This window comes from Tursiops truncatus, chromosome 12 (genome assembly GCF_011762595.2).
Source record: "Tursiops truncatus isolate mTurTru1 chromosome 12, mTurTru1.mat.Y, whole genome shotgun sequence".
Classification (NCBI taxonomy): Eukaryota; Metazoa; Chordata; class Mammalia; order Artiodactyla; family Delphinidae; genus Tursiops; species Tursiops truncatus.
The window spans coordinates 77638991-77659551 of NC_047045.1; the positions used below are offsets into that span (position 1 = coordinate 77638991).

General features: G+C 45.0%; 1 protein-coding gene across 10 annotated transcripts in view; it reads left to right on the top strand.

Annotated features, from left to right (window-relative positions):
• Positions 1 to 20561, top strand: part of TIAM2 (TIAM Rac1 associated GEF 2) — a 237245-nt gene that overhangs the window by 125508 nt on the left and 91176 nt on the right. For all 10 annotated transcript variants that reach the window (XR_012324922.1, XR_012324921.1, XM_073789760.1 and 7 more), the window contains 3 exons: positions 2587 to 3022; positions 8189 to 8361; positions 11648 to 11872. Coding sequence is in view for 8 of the 10 variants with exons in the window: in XM_073789760.1 (XP_073645861.1) it covers positions 2587 to 3022; positions 8189 to 8361; positions 11648 to 11872 (834 nt within the window). In the remaining 2 variants the exon portion in view is untranslated. The remainder of the gene's footprint in view (positions 1 to 2586; positions 3023 to 8188; positions 8362 to 11647; positions 11873 to 20561) is intronic.

Here is a 20561-nt window from a genome sequence, read left to right on the forward strand (position 1 = left end):
TCCCACTCAGGGGTGACATGTTTCACTTCTGTTTGCATTTATTGGCCAAAGCAAGTCACGTGGCCTTGCCTAACTCCAAGGGAGGGGGGTGGGGAGTAGGGAATGGTCCTGCCGTGTACCCTAGGGGAGGACCAGATATATTTGAGGGGTAGCAGTGACTACTGCTGCAGAGCTTCTTATAGAGGAGATTCAGGACACAGAGACTCCGGCTTTCTGACCATCTTAATTTTAGGCTCTCACTGCCCTTTGAGGGCTACATAGTCACAGGGAATTTCTGCAGAGGACCAGTGGCCATTACTGTGAAAAGGACAATAGCATACGAAGAATGACATAGTAAATTTGGTACTTTTTCCTAGAGAGTGAGGAATGGTAATAAGAGTTTTCCTTTAGCTCTAAAGGAATTTAGTGACATCTCTTGAATTCCTCTCTACTCTTTGCTGTAGTGCTCTTGTCATCGTTATGTTATCCATTGTTTACGATTATCCAGTGGGGGTGGAAATGGAAATCAGACTTCTTTATGTACATGTCTAACATAGCCCCTTAGTTTCACACCCATAGCACAGTGATCAGGAAATCCAGCTCCGACTATTTAGGAACTGTCCTCCCTCCCTCCCTCCCTCCCTCTCTCCCTCTCCTTCCTTCCTTCCTATTAGCCTGAAAATGAGTCACTAGCTATTAGGATTCTAGATGGGAAGCTTTACAAATTTATTAGAGACCAGGAAAGTTCATGTCTGTGTATAAGAATCAGTTATGGATGCTAAAATGCGATCTTTCTCCATTTGTCAAGGAGGAAAATTTGTCTTGCGTTGCTCTAGTTGAACATTTAGAAGTTAGCACTATGACTTTAAGTCTCCCTCTTATGAGGAACAGTGTCAGGAGTACTAACAGGTTACATTTAAGTTTGCCACCTGATGCCTTTCTCTGGCAGGGCTCTGCTTGGTTTGAAACACCCCATTATAGCTCTAGCTGGGTACCAGAGGCAATCCCAGTGTTTTGGGGCTGTGAGTCAGAGACTCCTATTTATAGCTGAAATAATGTCAATACTAGCTAAATTAGAAGTATTCCTTCATCTCCTAAGAACTTTTGAAGAGCAACAAAGTGACAATTGAAAAAAAAAAAACAACCCTTAAACTATGTTGAAAGTTTCCTGTCCAAGTGACTCACCACAGCTGGCTTATTTGCTCTGTTCTTGCATAAGCATCAGTGTATAAATAAATCTGATTATGGGACATAGTATATAAACAGAGTGGAAGATAATATTTTCATTAGTAACAGCTATGTTTGGGGCTCAGTTGCTTGTAGCCCTTGGGTGTTTAGAAGCACTTTTCTATTGATGATTTTCCTGCAAAAGAAGCAACTAATTGCGACTTGATTTCTGGATGAAGTTTCTGAAAAGAAAACCCCTCCACACAGGGGAATATTCAAAATAAGGTCTTTAGTCAATGGTCCTTGATCCTGTTTTCCCTCCTTTTTATTTTAATGGAGAAGGAAAACCCACTAGCCTCTGAGTATTAGAGTCTCTCTGCAGAGTTACCTTAATTTAAGCCGTAAGTTTGGAATGTCAGTGTCTTTTAAGTCATAAATTAGCTCACTTTCTGCTGAAAAATTTCCTTACTGCTGTTGACCAATGAATGGCCTCTATGCAAGTTATTCTTCTTGAATGTCTAGACTTCTAATCTAGACGTTAGAGGAAACCTTTGTGTTTTCATCTCTGTACATGGCCAATTCACTGTTCAGTGCATGTTGTCCTTAGGGGGGCAGCGGTTATTAGAATAAATATTATTTTTATTTAGAACTGCCTGTGTCTGATTTTGTGGCAGAATAAATATTAAAGAATCATGCTTTGGTATTGCCAGTGCTTAAAATAGGTGTTCAAATAAAACAATGTGAATGAATTAATAGTACATTCCTTTCATGAAAGAATTCCAAAGTAAAAAATATTTGTTACGAAGTAAAAGCTACAGTTGGTAACCACTACCCTTTGTGGATAAGGAACCCCAGGTGCGTGGTTTTCACTGTCCAAAGAGGGAAAATACGATGCTAGAGATCTCAGTGTCTAGACCTTGGAAGGGGGTGAGAAGCTGAGACTGTTCACTGTGGGGAGGGGAAGAAAAGTTTGTATAAACCACGCCCTCCTTGAGTGTGGAACCTAGTGCTTGTCTAATTTAGCTTAAAAATGATCCAGAAGAAGAACAAGACTGCAAGAACACGAATTCGTTCCCGGAAGATACTGATTCTCAATTAGCAAAGAAGGATCAGTCCAGAAATGTTCGCTAGTGTGTTTTGAATATACTAGTTCATTGTTTGATGCTAACTGTGGGTTAGATTTAGGGCAGTCAGGGTTATTTGGTTTACATTTTTTAAGCATTGATTCCACAGGCTATACGTTGGGTTGAGCAATACTGTTTCTATAATTCTTTCTGATTTGCAGACTTGATGGTTAAAGATGCATTAGAGAAAAAAAAAGAATCTTGCTTTGCAGCAGTAGTATTAGCAAACCACACTATTAACACGTATGCCGTATTGGGGAAGGGGTGCTTTGGTCATATGTAACCTCTGACGGGTGGTCATCTGTGTTGCTCACAGGAGCCGAGATCCAAGGAGGGCAGTGACTACTTTGACAGTCGCTCGGATGGGCTGAATGTGGACGTGCAGGGGCCCTCCCAGGCATCTGCATCCCTGTGGTCAGGGGGCTCGGCTCAGATCCTGTCCCACAGAAGCGAATCCGCTCACGCGATCGGCAGCGATCCCCTCCAACAGAACATTTACGAGAATTTCATGCGAGAGCTGGAAATGAGCAGGACCAACACGGAGAACCTCGAAACGTCCACAGAGACCGCCGAATCCAGCAGCGATTCGCTCAGCTCTTTGGAGCAACTGGACCTGCTCTTTGAGAAGGAACAGGGGGTGGTGCGCAAAGCCGGGTGGCTCTTCTTCAAACCCCTCGTCACTCTGCAGAAGGAAAGGAAGCTGGAGCTGGTGGCTCGGAGGAAATGGAAACAGTACTGGGTGACACTTAAAGGTAAGTGATCGTCACCACCCAGAGAGCCCCTGGGGTCCTTTCCTCTGCTGTCCTCTTTCCTAGGAAGTGTCAGTGAGTGCGGTGTTGACCTGAGTTCACGTGAAGGCATCTGATCCAGAATCTACCAGCCTGTTTTCCTACAAATACCTTCTCAAACCTGTATAATATGCCTCACTTAACATTCGTATACATTATTCATTCTCATAAGTAATGATTGAATTTAATAACTATTGCTCATTATTTTATAGGTATTTCTGTACCATTCTTTTAATACTTTTCCTGCATCTGGGGGTGGGAGGGGAGCCCCAAATAAGTTACCAAACGTAGTTTAGTTATTTGGAATACAGATCATGAATTTCTGTGCGTGTTCAAAACTCCAAAGAGGTATCCTTCCCAGCTTGTACAACTAAATTTCATCTGCATTATTTGATTTGTGTCACCTCGCCTCTATGAACTGAGAGTCTAACTGTCGTCACCAACAAATGCTTTTTTTCCTTCTTTTTTTGATGCAGAGGAAATAGGAGAAAGCATTTGCTTTGTTAAGACGATAAAGTTTTCTCGCAAGCATTTGCCACTTAAAAAATTATAATCGCCTCGCTCATGGTGGATGGATAGATTATTTGAAGTGATCTAAGGCTCTGAGTCAGCATCATGTTGATTTATACAGATGTGAACACAGAGCAGCCCCACAGCCTCTGGCATTTCTTCACAGCTGTCCTGTGACTCTTCGTCAGCGGAACCTGGTGTGGTGCGCAAAGTCAAACCTCATTAGCGGCCACCACCCTTCCTTGTCACGGGAGAAGGCAGAAACAGAAATCACGTCTGCACGCAGCGAGTGTGGAAGGCCCGGAGCTGTCTGCGGCGCTCCCCGTATTTAGAAATTGTGAGCCTTGGGGAGCTGGCGTCAATTCACAATTACCCAGAAGCCCCTCTCTGGGCAAGGTGCACCCGCGAAGGCATCTCCTCTCCTTTCCCTAGCAAACTGGAGGGCTTATAAAACCCAGGACCCAGCATCCCACACGGATGCAGTCCTCTTTTCCAACTTCTGCATTTGGATCCTTGCGATACCTTGTGGCTGAGGAGGGCAAAGAGCTTACCCAGCTTGGGTGTACTGGAGAGGTGGGGTTTTCTACTGGATGACGGAAGAGATTTGGAAGGTTGGAATTACGGGTCACATCCAGCAAGATAACATTTTGAAGGGATAAGTGATGCTTTAAGGTTTAATAACCAAAGAGCTACCCAAGTACAGGATAGGGAGGTATAGCCGCAAAGTATTCCAAGTGAAAAAGATTTGAGGGTTTGATTTGCAGGCCATTCACAGTGGGTTTCCACTGTGATGAGGCTAAAATGAAAGTAAATGTGATTTAAAGAGCACACATGGTTGTTGGCCACATCATTAGAGGTGTCATGTCGTCTGCAGCTCCATCATTCCCCCCTGCCTCTGCCCTGGTCAGAGTTGGCCGTTTCTCTCCTTAGGGGCAGGATATTGCAGGAGACTTGTTCATAAACGAGCCAGTGGGTCTTGTAAAAGTTCCAGCTGAAGAGGGGAGTGAAAAATGTCCCCTCAGGGGAATGAGCGTCTGGAATTGTTTGTGACTCAAAGCCTGAAGCTGCATCCCATTCGTGCGGTATTTAGAATGGGTGCACTGAATTCTAGAATGTGTCATGCATAGGATGTGTCAGTCTTGTAAAAGAGACACTGAATTTATTCTGGTTCATCTGAGGTTGGGATAAGACTAATAAATGGAAGACAAGCTGATTGTGAATTAATGTAAAAAATACAACAGTAAAACAACAAACAAACCCACTGCCTCTTCCTGAGTTCCCTGCTACTGGAGACATTTGTGCAACGCCAGAGTGTTGGAGGCTTCCTGGGGGAAGTTCAGGCAGGGATCACTGAAGTTTGGAAGAGGGTGTCTCCAGGACCCTGTCCTCCATCCTGGCAGCTTCCCCGGGGAACTTCTGGTTGCCGACTTCGGGGGCAGGGATGGTCCTGACTTGTCTCTGATGATTGCAAGACCCACAGTCCTTCCTGGGCCCTTGCTGGTTAAACACTTGAAGACCCGTGGATAAAGGGTGCTTTGTAGGGGTAAATGTTATAAAGCACACATCCCTTTGTTTCCTTTGCAGCCAAGGAAAGGCATGGGATAGAGATGTTTTCTTCCCAGCATAACCTTTTCCATGTGGTTTTCTACACCTCTTTCCTCTGGGAATTCAATATGTTGAATTCAACTTTCTTGGCTTAGAATCCAAGTTGTAATATTTGGACTTAACGGTTTCATTTAATCATAGTTAAAAACATACATGTGTATATGTACACACACACACACACGTACATTTAAGCAGAATTTTTAAATTATCCTTGCAGTTTCTATGTAACTAAAGTAGAAGGAGTGTTTTTCAGAGACAGCGGCTATCAGCCAACCATCTGGTTGCCCACCTACATCGAATGTATAGGTATGCTAAGGGCGCAAATGTTTTTTAGGGTTCGGAGGATGTAATAAATTTTTAACAAGGGTAATTCTGCTTTCCATCTGTCTTTTCCAATGAGTGGATTTTTGTGCGGTTCACAGGGAACTTCCTGGGCAGAATAGTTGGCAAGGGGGTTAAAGCTGTCCCTCAAAACACACAGTACATAACCGAGGTCAGGAGGGGTGTTCATAAAGGAAGTTTAAGAAGCTGGTCATTCTGCCTGTGACAGGGGAGGACGGATGAGTGTGGGTTGAGAAGGTGGATTTGAAGGGAGACCGAGACTAATTTCTCTCCTTTCACTGGTGATATTTCTAGTAATACAGCCTCTCCTGCTTCCAGTGCTGTCCTGATCTGTTTCCTCTTTTTGCTTCCACTGACAACTGCCCAGGCTGACACCAGCTCCTGGGGTGGGGGGGGTGGACAGGGCAGGGCTGACGGCCACAGCATTGGGGGGTGGGGTGGGCACAGGAGGCTCTGCTGACGTGGGTGCGCAGCCCCTTTCCATTAGCCTCATTGCCCCCGCTTCAGAGATGCAGATTAAGTTAAACTCGATGTAACAGACTTAAGACTGATTTCCTGTTCCTTAAATTCGATAGCAACAGAATTCTGCAAATTGTTTGACATACTGGTCTGGTTCTAAAGCGAAATGGCCTGTTTTGGTTTCACGCTTCCGCGGGAGAGCTGCGTGCTGTCACGGTGGGGCGTAGGGGGATGTTAGGGTTGGCAGTGTTCTGGCATCTGCCCAAGATTGCGTTCATTTCCTCTAGATGCCGCGATTCAAACCACCGCCCCTGGGAGCTCAGTGTTAGGGGCGCTGGGAAGTGAACATTAACCCTTTGGAAAGAATTGGGAGTTGGGTGGAGCTGGTGCTGCTCTGTTGTCCTCGGGTCCCATGGTCATGGGACGTCGCACAGGCTTTTCCCGATGGAAAGACTTGGGGACTGTTTCTAAGTCCATTCGTGGCTGGAAGAAAAGACAGGCTCAGACCTGCCGCAGTAGCTCTGGCCATAAACCTCTTGCTCCTTTCCCTTGTTCTAAGAGGCTCTCACAGCTTCTGTGTTTGGGTGAGTTTCGATTGTGGGAGGAGAGATCGCTCAGTGCTTCTTGAGATCAGAAGGTACCATGGAGGGAGAAAGCGCTGTCGTGAGCCAGGGTCCTGCGTTTTTGGATCCTGGCTTCTGTGCTATGCTGGGCTCCATTATATAAACTTGTGCGTCCAAATTAAGATCTGTTTTCAAGGGAAGAAGTGAAACTGGTAAGAGTGAGATAGTTTTCAAAACATGGAAACTTCTATGAATGAAGGCTCATAATGCAGTAGGGTAAAGCAGCCATGAAGTGGACCCCATCCGTTTACAGTGCAGGGGAAAGCAGGCTACTGCTTCATTAACTGTCAGCGTGAAACGTATTGCGTTGGCCAAAAGGTTCATTTGGGTTTTTCCGTAACATCTTATGGGAAAACCGGAATGAACTTTTCGGCCAGCCCAATATTTTCAAAGCAAGGGATGGTGCCCATATCATGATGGTACCATATCACTTACCAGCACATGGAAGCGCTCAGAAATGTTGATTGGTTGAAGGCTTTAAGGGATATTCAACAAGTAAACATACTTGTGAGTATTTTAGAATTTGCTTAAAAATTACGTCTCATGAGCTTCCCTGGTGGCTCAGTGGTTGAGAGTCCCCCTGCCGATGCAGGGGACACGGGTTCGTGCCCCGGTCCGGGAAATTACGTCTCATTAGAAAGCATTCCTATCGAATTATCAAAACAGATTCCTAGTAACTTCTGCCTAGAATATCTTATTAGCTTATTAGGGGAAAGCTATGTACCTGCAAGCATATGTAGCGGCACTTTAGGGTAATGTTTTAAACTACGGGGACATGTAGCTTCATTTTCCTCTCAGTCTAAATTAGCAAGATGGTAGTAATATTTCCTATCACTGTGAGATAAGAGAATATATTAAAATTAAGTTATTCTATGTGGCATTTGGAGAATAAACTGGGTACTTTCTCACAAACGGCAAAGTGCCCCAGGAGAACTCGGTTTCTTGTGACCCCACATTTTAAGTGTAGAAGTTCGCTTAGTTAATGAATACGGGGTTTTCTTCTGTCTCCTGCGTTTAGATCTCCTAAGAAGTGTGGTGCTGTGGTTATGAAGGAGGCACTCTGTGGTCAGCGTGCCCGGGTTCAGATCCTGCTCCACTGCAGTCCAGCTATGGGACCTGCAAAGTGGTGTAAACTCTCAGGCTTTCCATCTGTAAAATGGGACTAATAACTGCGCCTGCCTTCTAAGGCTGCTTTGGGCACCAAATAAGCCAGAGCATGTGAAATACTTAGAAGAATTCCTGACACAGAGTAAGCAACAATAAATGCTTGCTATTGTTATCACCATTATTACCTTTACAAGAAACATCTCATTTTCATCTGGGCTGATGCTAACACAACTAGGCATAATTTAGATACCAAAATTCCTTTTGTGATAAAAAGTCTTATTCAGTCATTTTCTTTTTTCTTTTCTTTTCTTTCCTTTCCTTTTTCTTTTATTTTCTCGTCTTTTCTTTCTGTCTCTCTCTTTGTTTTCCTCCCTCCTTCCCTTCCCCTTCCTTCCTTCTGTCTGTCTGTATCCTTTACTTCTCATTCCTTTCCTGGATAGATCCTCGGGACATGTGATGAGGACAGTGCTTCTCTCTTTCACAGGATGCACCCTGCTGTTTTATGAGACCTACGGGAAGAATTCCATGGATCAGAGTAGTGCCCCTCGGTGTGCCCTGTTTGCAGAAGACAGCATAGTGCAGGCCGTCCCAGAACATCCTAAGAAGGAAAATGTCTTCTGCCTCAGCAACTCCTTTGGAGATGTCTACCTTTTCCAGGTACTGCCAAGCTTTCTTTTTTTACTTTTTATTAGTTATCTATTTTATACGTATCAGTGTATCCATGTCAATCCCAATCTCCCAGTTCATTCCCCACCACCACCCCTCCCACCACTTTCCCCCCTTGGTGTCCATACGTTTGTTCTCTACATCTGTGTCTCTATTTCTGCCTTGCAAACCGGTTCATCTGTACCATTTTCCTAGATTCCACATATATACGTTAATATACGATATTTGTTTCTCTCTTTTTTTTAAAAAAATAAATTTATTTATTTTTGGCTGCATTGGGTCTTCGTTGCTGCACGTGGGCTTTCTCTAGTTGTGGCGAGCGTGGGCTACTCTTCATTGTGGTACATGGGCTTCTCATTGCGGTGGCTTCTCTTGTTGCAGAGCACGGGCTCTAGGCGTGCGGGCTTTGGTAGTTGTGGCTCACAGGGTCTAGAGCACAGGCTCAGTAGTTGTGGCGCACAGGCTTAGTTGCTCTGCGGCATGTGGGATCTTCTCGGACCAGGGCTCGAACCCGTGTCCCCCGCATTGGTGGGTGGATTCTTAACCACTGCGCCACCAGGGAAGTCCTGTTTTTCTCTTTCTGACTTACTTCACTCTGTATGACAGTCTGTAGATCCAACCATGTCTCTACAAATGACCCAATTTCGTTGCTTTTTATGGCTGAATAATATTCCACTCTTTATATGTACCACACCTTCTTTATCCATTCATCTGTTGATGGGCATTTAGGTTGCTTCCATAACCTGGCTATTATAAATAGAGCTGCAGTGAACATTGGGGTGCATGTGTCTTTTTGAATTATGGTTTTCTCTGGGTATATGCCCAATAGTGGGATTGCTGGGTCATATGGTAATTCTGTTTTTAGTTTTCTTAAGGAACCTCCATACTGTTCTCCATAGTGGCTGTATCAATTTACATTCCCACCAGCAGTGCAGGAGGGTTCCCTTTTCTCCACACCCTCTCCAGCATTTGTTGTTTGTAGATTTTCTGATGATGCCCCTCTGCTGAGCTTTCTAAATGGAGGGTGGAGGCGATGGCTTGTGTCCTGCTAGGATGAGAAGGACCAGAATTAAGAGGCACAACTTAGCAATTTGAAATAGACTCAAAGCTGTCAGACTTTGGATTAAGGTTTAAGCAAGAAAATTGGCCTCTGCTGACTGCCAGGTACCGCAGGGTCGCTGGAAATGCAGCCATTCATCCAGCGAACGCTTCTTGGATGCCTGCCCCTGAAATGCCAGGCTGTAGCCCCTGGGCTGCCCTTCAGGATACAAAGAGAGAAAAATTACCATCCTGTTCTGGACTAGTCCGTGATCTAGTGAGTACAAGATCCGAAGTTCCCAGAGTGGAAGTTTTTAAGTGAAAACCCAGAGAAAATAGACAGTAGAGGCTTAAGTTCTTCCCAGGAATCCCAGTGGAAGTGAAGAAGCTTTTTAGGAAAACCCTCATTGACAAATACTATAGGGTCTCATTACCCTGTGGAGGTGGTCTTAGGACGTTAAGATTCAGGTTATCTACTGTTGTGATTCTTAGAATCTTTCTAGCAAAGCCGGGGTCAGGCTGAGCTGTGGGTCCTGGTGCTCTCGTTGAGTCTGCAGTCATCTTGCAACACTTAACTTCTCTGAGCTTCAGACCCTTCAACCCGTAGGATAATAATAGCTTCTAGGATTGTTTTAAGGGTAAACAGTATGATTAGGCGTGTGTTAAGTGCTAAAGAAATTCTAACTGTTATGACTGTTGTTATTATGAATTAACTCCAGAGAAATGGGGGTGAGAGCCAGGAAGTGAAGTGTGCTTCTGAAATGCCTCCGAATCCAAACCCAGTACTGGGTGTAGACACGACGTGAGCTGCAGATTCTGTGTGGCTGGAAGCTTCGTGGAAACCCTCCTAGGTCCTCGATTCAGGTCTCTGATAAACTTGGTCCTGGCTGCCCCCAGGGCCCCTGTAGAACAATATTAGTTGTTTTGGGCCCCTTTGATTCTAGATTCTTTGGAATCTAGAATTGTGTGAAGTGTTTTGGGCAATAGGATTTCCCAGCACTAACCTGGTAAAGGCCCTGGGCCCCTAGCCTTACTGCTGTCCTCCACCTGACCTGACTGAAAAGAGTTTGATTTTCCTTCTTTTAACAGAAAGGTTTGCTTGAACTTTCTGTGGTGCTTTAAAGCAAAGTAACAAACTGGTGTTCATATGAATTGTAGGAAAGGTAAATACATTGGATTAAATCTGCATGGACTTAGGGGGAGGTATGAAATGAATATTTTATTTTGTGATTCAGGATAAATATCCTTAGTTTTTAAGAAATTTTCCCGGTAGTTCCCATTGTGCGATCCCCCAGGTCACTGGAGGATTAACCTCGTGGTGTGAACGTGTGTGGTTACCTCTGGGCATCAGGGGAAACTGAACGTGCGTTTCAGCCTGCTTAGAATCATACATCTTTGCCCATTCTGCTTTGTTCAGACCTTCTTTACTGTTTTTAAAATAAAATATTCTTATATGAAAATACTATATGGTCATTGTGTCTGAAGGTACTGAAGGGTAGAAAAAGAAAACCGCTATCCATATTCCCAGTATTCACAGACGACTATTTTAATATTATTGTGTCCTCCCCAAAATGTTCTTTTATCGTTATTTTCCATAATTGAGTCCATACCATAGATGAAATTTCATATCCAGCCTTCACAATGTAACCATTTAGTCCTAATATTTTCTCATCGTATTAAAATTATGGCGATAAACCGCTTTTTAGAGAGCTGCGTGATGCACGCTGCATGGATATGCCCTGGTTTTCTTATTCCTCCCCTATTGCTGGTGTACACCTTGATTCTATCAATAGCTTGTCTTCCCGTTCTATCTGGGGCCATGTGTCACTCTCGATGTTCTCACAGGCCCTCTGGAGTAAAGGAAGCCTGTGGACCTGTGTTGAGTGTGTTTTTGTTTTTTTTTTTTTTGCGGTACGCGGGCCTCTCACCGTTGTTGCCTCTCCCGTTGCGGAGCCCAGGCTCCGGACGCGCAGGCTCAGTGGCCATGGCTCACGGGCCCAGCCGCTCCGCGGCATGTGGGATCTTCCCGGACCGGGGCACGAACCCGTGTCCCCTGCATCGGCAGGCGGACTCTCAACCACTGCGCCACCAGGGAAGCCCTGAGTGTGTGTTTTTAAAATTAAACAGTTTTTATGAAGCGAAGGTACTTTGGGGATTTACATATTCAAGCCCAGCCTGCCACTTTGGAGAACACTTTTGTGGTGAAACAATTCCAAATCGCTTTTTTCCCCGTGTTTAGGCCACCAGCCAGACAGATCTGGAGAACTGGGTCACTGCCATCCACTCGGCCTGCGCATCCCTTTTCGCAAAGAAGCACGGCAAAGAGGACACAGTTCGGCTGCTGAAGAACCAGACCAGAAACCTCGTTCAGAAGATAGATATGGACAGCAAGATGAAGAAGATGGCGGAGTTACAGCTGTCCGTGGTGAGCGACCCAAAGAACCGGAAAGCCATAGAAAACCAGGTACAGGTTACTTACACGTGTTTCCTCCCATTGCTTAAGTCACTCAGGGCACACTGAGATGGGGGAACCGGTTCCTACACCTCTGCGGGGAGTAGTTTCTGTGGCTTTTTGGTTCAAGTACTTAATGGCTGCGCTTTTGTCGTATGAGGGATGTGATGTGCTTTGCAGCCTTTGGTGGCTGTGTATGTGCACTGGGACATTTTGTGACCAAATCTTGTTCCCTTGTGTTGAGTAGCTCCTTGCCTGGATGATTCTCTCATATATTGGCACTTCCGGAACAAAATGTATATGATAAAACTGTTGGAAGATTAGACACATACGATTCTAATACAGAAGATGGCTGTGAAAGGGTAGTTTGGTATAATACAGCTATTCCTGTGTCTGTGGATTAGGAAAAAACCACTAACTTTTTGGTTTGTTTTTTCTGTTTATAACGGATAAGGTGCTAAGGAAGATGCTTTCTTTGGCCTGTCTCCACATTCACATCATAATTAAACAGCTACTTTCTATGTTGTTTGCATTTTAGAGGAGAGGGAGAAGCTTAGTTTCTGTTTTCCTTTACTCAGACAGCCTGAGCACTTACACAAGTGTCGGTGAAATTTCTAGCACCCCTCTCTTCATTCAGTTTATCTGGGAAACACACTGAGGTAGAGATTTGCATGTGAGGAGTTTTATGAGGACCGTTCTCAGGAGTAAGGGCGTGAGGGAGCGTGATTAAGGAGGGACTCGTTGAATTGTGTTGAGCTGAGCCTACAGGGGGCTTGGGAGCTGGGGTGGCCATTCAGAATTGCTTGCTTCCAGTGAGGCATGTCGTGTCATGCCATGTCTACTGGTCAAAGCAGCTGCCTTCAGAGGAGGTGGGTTCCCATTCTTGCGCCGTGAGCAGCTAAGGGAAAGAATGCCTCTGTCTTGAAAGGGAGGTCTGGTGGTGCACAACAGTATCCACTACAGTCCCTTCAAAATCAGTGTCAGATGATTTGGGAACTTAAAGAGGGATAGGGCGAAGATGGGTTGGCGTGTTCCTGAATTTTTCATACTTTTTACTTTGTAACTTATAGAGAGACCAGGTTCTTTAAAAAAAGTTCCATGGCAACACAACGATTTGGACACGCCATCAGAAAAGAATTTTCCCTATAGCATTTGATTTAAATCACAAATCAAACGGTACATTATCAATCTTCTATTTGTGTTTGAATATTTAACCTTGCTTAGAATTTTTTTTTCTGCCTGCATATATATGAAGAACTTAGAACGTATAGAAAGAAATGTCTGGCTGTAAATAAGAAACTGATGAAAGGCATGCATTCAAGTGTTATATTTGTGTTACACTAAGAATTTGGGATTTACCAATTGGCAATAGCAAAATAACCAAGTAATTCCCACCTCTTGCCCCTTCATCAAGTATTTCTAAATGATGCACAGTTGAGACAGATCTTCTGCTGACACCTGGATCCATCGTTGCCTTCTCCTTTTCTGATACCCTGTCTTTCTCCCTTCCCAATTCTTCCCTCTCGCTTATTTGTCCATCTTCAGATATCGACATACCTAACAGATGCCTATAGCTTCAAAATATAAACATAATTATAAAATATGGACCCTGTTTCTAAAAAATATATTAGTTAGTTAGAAAGCAGGCCTCATAAACATGAAACTAAAGAATATTCTAGAATGGTATAAGTTAGTACCAACTAGCATAGTCTTCAAATGCTATGAGGCATCAGGGGTTGAGCTGTGCTGTGATCTAGAGGAGATGGAGGAGACTTCCTGGAAGCATATGGCCTTAAAAAATTGGTAAGAGGTGTGCTGGTATGAAGGCTGATCCAGGCTGGGAGGAGAGTGGGCTGCATGGTAGGACAGCTTGGAGGTATAGCTGACCTTTGAATAACGCAAGGATTAGGGGCTCCAACCCTCCAGTGTGTAACTTACAGTTGGCCCTCTGTATTCAGCCAACCACGGTCGTGTGGTACTGTAGTATGTAGTATTTACTTAAAAAACATCTGCGTATAAGCGGACCCGTGCAGTTCAAATTCTTACTGTTCAAGGGTCAACTGTTGGAGTAACAGTGGTTGCTTGAGGCTCCTGAGCACGTGGGAGCAGAGGTGTGGGCTAAGAAGTGACGAATAGCTGGTGGTTTGGTGGGACAGGTACTGGTGCCTCTTTCTCAGGGTCTTAAAAGTAACCCTGGGATAGGGCTTCCCTGGTGGCGCAGTGGTTGAGAGTCCGCCTGCCGATGCAGGGGACACGGGTTCGTGCCCTGGTCCGGGAAGATCCCACATGCCGCAGAGCGGCTGGGCCCGTGAGCCATGGCCGCTGAGCCTGCGTGTCCAGAGCCTGTGCTCCGCAACAGGAGAGGCCACACAACAGTGAGAGGCCCGCGTACTGCAAAAAAATAAAAAAAAAGAACCCTGGGTTATAAGGTTTATTATAGGCTCTAGATCTAAGGGAGGAATATAGGTTTTTAAGTTGGGACGAAAATCGTGATGAATGCGTTATCTTTGGAAGATTAATCTGGCAGTGGCTTGGCGGTGGTGATGCTGGTGAGGGGCAAATTGAAGTAGGGAAAAGTGTTGGGTGGTGGAATGGCCCTGATCTGGATGTGCAGTTATGAAGGCCTGGCCCAGAGTAACACAGCAGAAGTTTAACAGTTTATATGGAAAATGTTTTTCAAGAGTACATCATTTTCTCTAATTTTATAGAATATTAAGGATAGTTTCCTATGCCCCTGAATTGAAACAGAATATGCTATTTATTTCAGGAGTGCCGGCTAACAAGCTACAGAATAGTGTTTCCAAGGAACTGAAAGGGAAGTTGAAACTGCCAGGGAGAATAGAGGGAGTGGAAGGGTTTGGGGGGTTTTGACAAGGACACAGCTTCTGGGGACAGACACGTCTCCGCCCTTGGCCTGCTTCTGCCTAGAAGCCTCACCCTGTTCATGTCTGGGAAGGGGGCCAGTCTTGAGACAGGTCCAGACCGCGCAGCTTCCTGTCTGGGGCATGTAGCGATGTGATGCTGTGTCACCTTTACACGACAAATCAAAAAGCTTGAGGAGAAGGAGAAATAGCTTTTCCTGCATTTTCTCTGTACTACGTCTCCTCTGGGGTCCTGAATTTCCAGGATCCGAAAGTCTGTCATCAGAGATGCAACGCATGGATTCAGGTGCCCCAATTAAAAATTGCATATTGATTGTAGTGGGAAAAGGTATGGTTTTAACTTTTACTGGCGCTCTAAAATTTAAATTCAAAGGCATACTTTAGTCCAGTGGAGGGGATGCCCAGCTTGGAGTTTTCAGGTCCTTGTGTGTTGTCAAATGTTTAGGTCCAGGGAGAGAAAAGGGAAATTGGGCAACACTGAGATGCTCCTGGCCTTTTTTTCCACCCCCTCCTTTTTCTTTCTCTCTTTATGGCCACAAGAAGTCCAAGCAAACATTTTTTAAAAATTTAAATTTTCATTAAATGTAACTTTATTTCTTTTTTCATAGTTGGTAAATGCTTAATTTATGATGTCAAAAGTGGTGCTGTTCTCTCTTGGGAGGGGGGAATTACTTTCACATAAATCCCTACACAAATCCAAGGGTCTATGGTGGTCGGTTGGCCTGAAGAGAAGCTTTTTTAAAATTAAATTTAATTATTTTAATTTTTTTACTGCGTTGGGATTTTGCTGCTTCGCGCAGGCTTTCTCTAGTTGCAGCGAGCGGAGGCTACTCTTTGTTGCGGTGCGTGGGCTTCTCATTGCGGTGGCTTCTCTTGTTTTGGAGCACGGGCTCTAGGCATGCAGGCTTCAGTAGTTGTGGCACGTGGGCTCAGTAGTTGTGGCTCACGGGCTCTAGAGCGCAGGCTCAGTAGTTGTGGTGCACGGGCTTAGTTGCTTCGCAGCACGTGGGATCTTCCCGGACCAGGGCTCAAACCCGTGCCCCCTGCACTGGCAGGAGGATTCTCAAGCACTGTGCCACCAGGGAAGTACCAAGAGAAGCTTTTTTAAAGAAAGGGTAATTATTACTGGTGGCCCATTATGCATTCTTTGACAGAATCATTACATCAGTTATTTTAAGCACACTGTCCTAATACTGCTGTTTTATCATTTCACTTCTCCCCTCCCCCCTCCCCCTTGCTCTCACCCCTTCCCCTACTCCCCGCCCCTGCACACATTCACCTTCTCATATTACACTTCTGAATGTCTGGTAAGAAACAATTTGGGTTGATCTTTAGACATTCCACCTGAAAATATTCTCCTTACCATATTGGCAGTTGTTAAGGTTGTAATTTATCTATGTTTTCCCAGAAGACTTGTGGTGGGTAACATGAGTTATATTTGCTATACCCACTGTCTTTAACTTTTGCCAGATGGTTGTGAAGAGAGCTGTTTGCTCTTTACTTGCAGACACAGAGAGTATGAAGCATTAAGGGCGGAAACAAGCACATGCTTAGAATTGCTTTTATGAGATGGTTTTGGACTAGAGAATGTTCTGTGATGCTACAAAGGCAAAGGTATTTACCAATCAAGATCAGTAAGAACCTGATCTCCTACATATCCCATAAGTATATAGTTTTCTCCAAAGTACTGAGCTGTGCTTTATCCAGTTACCATTTAAAAATCTCAACTTCACTGTATTTTATTTTACATAATAGAAAATATTTATTTACATAGCGCTTTGCCCCAGAGATCCCAAGAAACTCAGATATAGTCACTTACAGCCTTGTAACAGCTGAACTGAGGGTGCATGTTACATCACGTGAGAGGAAAGCCTCTGGAACAGGTTTTCTTGGAAGTGCCGAGGCAGAGGAGTTCCTTGTCAATGCCCTTTCCAGATAAAAAGACACTATCACAGTAGTAACGGCTGAGTTTCATACCGCTGTGTGTAGAGACATGCTTTGCCTAAAAGCGGCCATCGTACGGGCTTGTCCCTGGGCGGCGACTCTGGGACAGGATGATGCAACTTGCATTTGGGCATATCCAACGTGGAGCAGACCGTCCACATGTTGGATTCCTTTTGAAGTCCTGAGGGAGAAAGAGCTGTAAATTAAGTCCAGTTAGTACTTTCCTTTCCTTCCCGTTTGTTATTTTAAACAAGTGAACAAGGACAAAACCTCCCCGCCCTTGGGCGGGTCTTGGCCTCCGGCCAGCCGTCTGCCCTCCCCATCCCGACTCTCTGGGCCTTTCTCACTTCCCGGGGTTAGTGAGGCTGAGAGGGAGGCAGGGAGGTGGTACCTTGGGAGGAGCAAACTGGCAGCGGGTGGGTTTGGGACTGGCTGGGTTCTGTGAACCACCGCAGGCTTCAGTTTCAACATTCAAGTTTGAAAATCATAACGAGGAGGGATTGAACTTAGACCATCGGAGACTGCGGTGAAGGGAAAGAAAATGAACAAAGCCTCGAGGAAGGTGTGATCTGAGAGGCGTGGGGGAAGCCATTTGGGCAGTAAAGCATCGGAGGTTTTCGAGAAGCGGGTTTGAGGGAGACAAGGCCAGATTACGGAGGAGCTGGGCCAGGACAAGCCTTCCTTCCGCAGGCCGCAGGGACCTGGTGGACGGGCTGGGGGCAGGAGATTAACATTCAGTCTAGTTCAGCGAACGTTTACTAAGTGCAGACTCTGGGCCAGGTGAGGGTGCAGACTGGGAATTCGAAGATGCTGTCTTTGCCCTCAGGGTGCTCGCAGTCTAGCAGAGTGACAGACAGCTGAGCATATAATTTCAACATAATAGAATGAATTCAGAGCAGATGATATTCCAGAGTGTTGTGGAAGACACACGTGAAGTTTAGCCTCCTGTGTAGTCATGGAGGACTTCCTGGAGGAGGGATGCCTGCATTGCTTCTTAAAGAATGAGGAGTTAATCAGGAGAGGAATGGAGAAGGAAATTCCGGGCCGGGGGTCAGCACGAGCCAAGGCAGAGCACTCTGAAATGCTGTGGTCACCCTGGCAGTTTGAATTTTCAGCACACGGTATGCAGGTGCTGAGAGATGACGAGTGTAAGCAGGACTGTCTTCTCTTTTCCCTGTAAGGCTGCAGAGGCTGCCGGTTTTGCCCTTCCTCAGATGCCTCTTCTGCACAAGGTCAGAGAGGTTTGCATCTAAAAAGCAAATCTGACCATGGGATTGCCAGGATTAAAAATCCCCCAGTGGACCCCATTGCTTACAGGATAAAGTCCCTGACAACCTCACCCCACCTCGACCTTTAGCTACAACACCAAACTTCCTGTAGGTTCCACTTCTCTCTTTGGGTTTTCCCTCCGGCAGAGAGGACCCACGTAGACCACACATGCAAACTGCCCTATCCCACCTGCCCCTGTCATCAGGCTCACCCCTGCTTGCCTGTGATGAAGGATTTAGCTCCTCCAAGGAGCTGCCCTTGACCCCCTTTCCCACCTCGCCATCAGGCACCTTTCTATATTCCCATGATTCTCAGGGTCTCTCTTTATCTCACGCATTGTTGTGTAGTTATCCCTTTGCGTATAAGGTCGCTCCTAGTATGAAATAAGAGCTCCTAAAGGGTGGGTGACTTTCTCCCCATCTGTTTCTCTGGTACTTGGTTCCAGGTTCTGTCTCCTTTCCTCTTCCCTGGGCTGGTCCCCACCCCAGCCCCTCACCAGCTCCTGGCTACCAGGCTTCACTCCTTCATTTCCCAAGGAATGTCCTCTCATTTTCTCTCCGTCCTCATGGTTTCTGAGTCTACTTCTCAAGGCTCCTATCTCAGGCCAGGATCCTGTATGATTCTACAGTAACTCCGTGCGGACCACTTGTCTGAATCACCCACCTGATGGATGAGTGGTTAGACGCTGGGAGAGGTGAGGGAAATGGTCCAGTGTCACACAGCTGTCAGGTGGCAGAGCATAAACACGGATCTGTGCTCCTAACCAAATCAGGCCTCTCAGTGAGACTTCAGTGAGTCAGACTGTGCTTCACTTGCTAAGGAACCATGGATGAATGGTTTTGTGTAAAGTAGAAATTAATCCTTAATTTACGTATTTTCATAACTTGGGTTTTTCAGCTTGATTTGATGGGAAATGTATTTATTATGAATGCACTCGGTGAGTGGATTTCCTAGCATGTGAATTACATCTCAAAGGGAAGAACAAAACAAAACTGATTTTCTAAACCTGTGGCTGGTTATTCTAACTACGGGCAAACTTCAGTGTCTTCTGTGTCACTAGCTGGGTTCTTCTGCGGAGGTGGGTGTTAGTGCTTGGAAAATATTGCATGGGAGTTTTTCAACTTACTCTGCCAGAAAGGAAAAATGAATTATCTTTTAGGACCAACCTAGAAATGGACAAATGGCCAAATACTGTGATCGAATGACTAAACGGCAGAAAATATTTTTCTAGGCGTTTTGGGTGTGGTAGGAATGTACTTGTCATCTTTTTTATGTATCACTTATTCAACTGTTATTTTTAGCATGAACCTTCATCTCCTTCCTCTCCCACTTTCCAGAGCAGACCGTAGCCTTTCTGAGCTCATTAAATAAATATAGCTATATTAGCAATAAAGAGGAAACTTTTGCATTGCATTTGTGTCAGTGCTTAAAAATGGGAGTTTTCCTCAATTTTTTGTTGATAATTTTTCTTTTACAAATGAAAGATAATGAAAACTTCCTTTGCGTGACTTGTCTTCATTCATGTTATTTTTGTGTTTTGTGCACAGGTATTAAAGAAATGAAAGCTCAAGTCCCATAGAAGTTGAATTTTGATTTTCATGTCCTGATGAAATAAATGTCTGGGGCAATTATCAGTACTTGTGGAATGTAGGAAAAAGGGGGGGAAAAACAGTCTTGGGTTAAAGGAATTGATCTGGGGCATTTTCATTTTTGATCATATTAGGAAAAAATCTCCAGAAATTCCCTGATAAGTGTGAGGTTGGATAATATTGCTATTTTGGTGACGATGGTTGAAATTTACTGCGGTGGTATGTGTCATAGATACAAAACTGTCTTCTATTTGTCCCTTTCATTTAAGGAAAATGTATCCGTATCTCATCTTTTGAGGGATAAAGGGATAAAAATGAAATGTCTTTCCTTTTAGTTAACATTAATTTGGGGCTGAACTTGAAGATCAAAGCTGGTAGGAAATTGAGAGGCAAGATTGTTCACCCAAATGAGAGTGTGGGTAGTCTTACATCTTCTCTGTAGAACACCTGGGGATTTGTGGGTAGAGACGCAGTTGACAATCAGATGAAGATTTAACTGCAAGTTGCTAAGTAATTACTGGATAGTGCACGATACCCACCTTGTGAGCGAGAGGACCAGGGCCTCAGGGGCTGCGTTCTAAGTGCTCGATTGAAGCTTGTTTCTGCATGTTGCTCCCATCAGGATCAGCTTTGGGCCTTGGCCAACCTGGAGGGGCCGGCTTATTGTGTGGCCCTGGTGAAGTCACTTTCCTCCCTGGGCCTCAGTGTTCTCTGCTGAGAAATGAGGGTGTGGCGACCCTAACTCCCTTGCAAGCTCATTGCCTGTGTCCACAGACTTCCCCAGTATTACAAGGTCTGTACTGAGCTCGTGGGTCTGGCCTTTGTACTTCTCTCTTCCCTCTAAGTAACCCAAGCACCTGCATCCACTGGACTTTTTACCTGCATATTCTCCCACATCCTTCTCTACAACTTTGTTGAGTCCGTGGATAGAAAAATCAAATATTTCATTGTTTCTTATCCAACCACAGATCCTCATTTGAACACGCTCTCCGATTCTCTCCGTAAAGGACCATGACC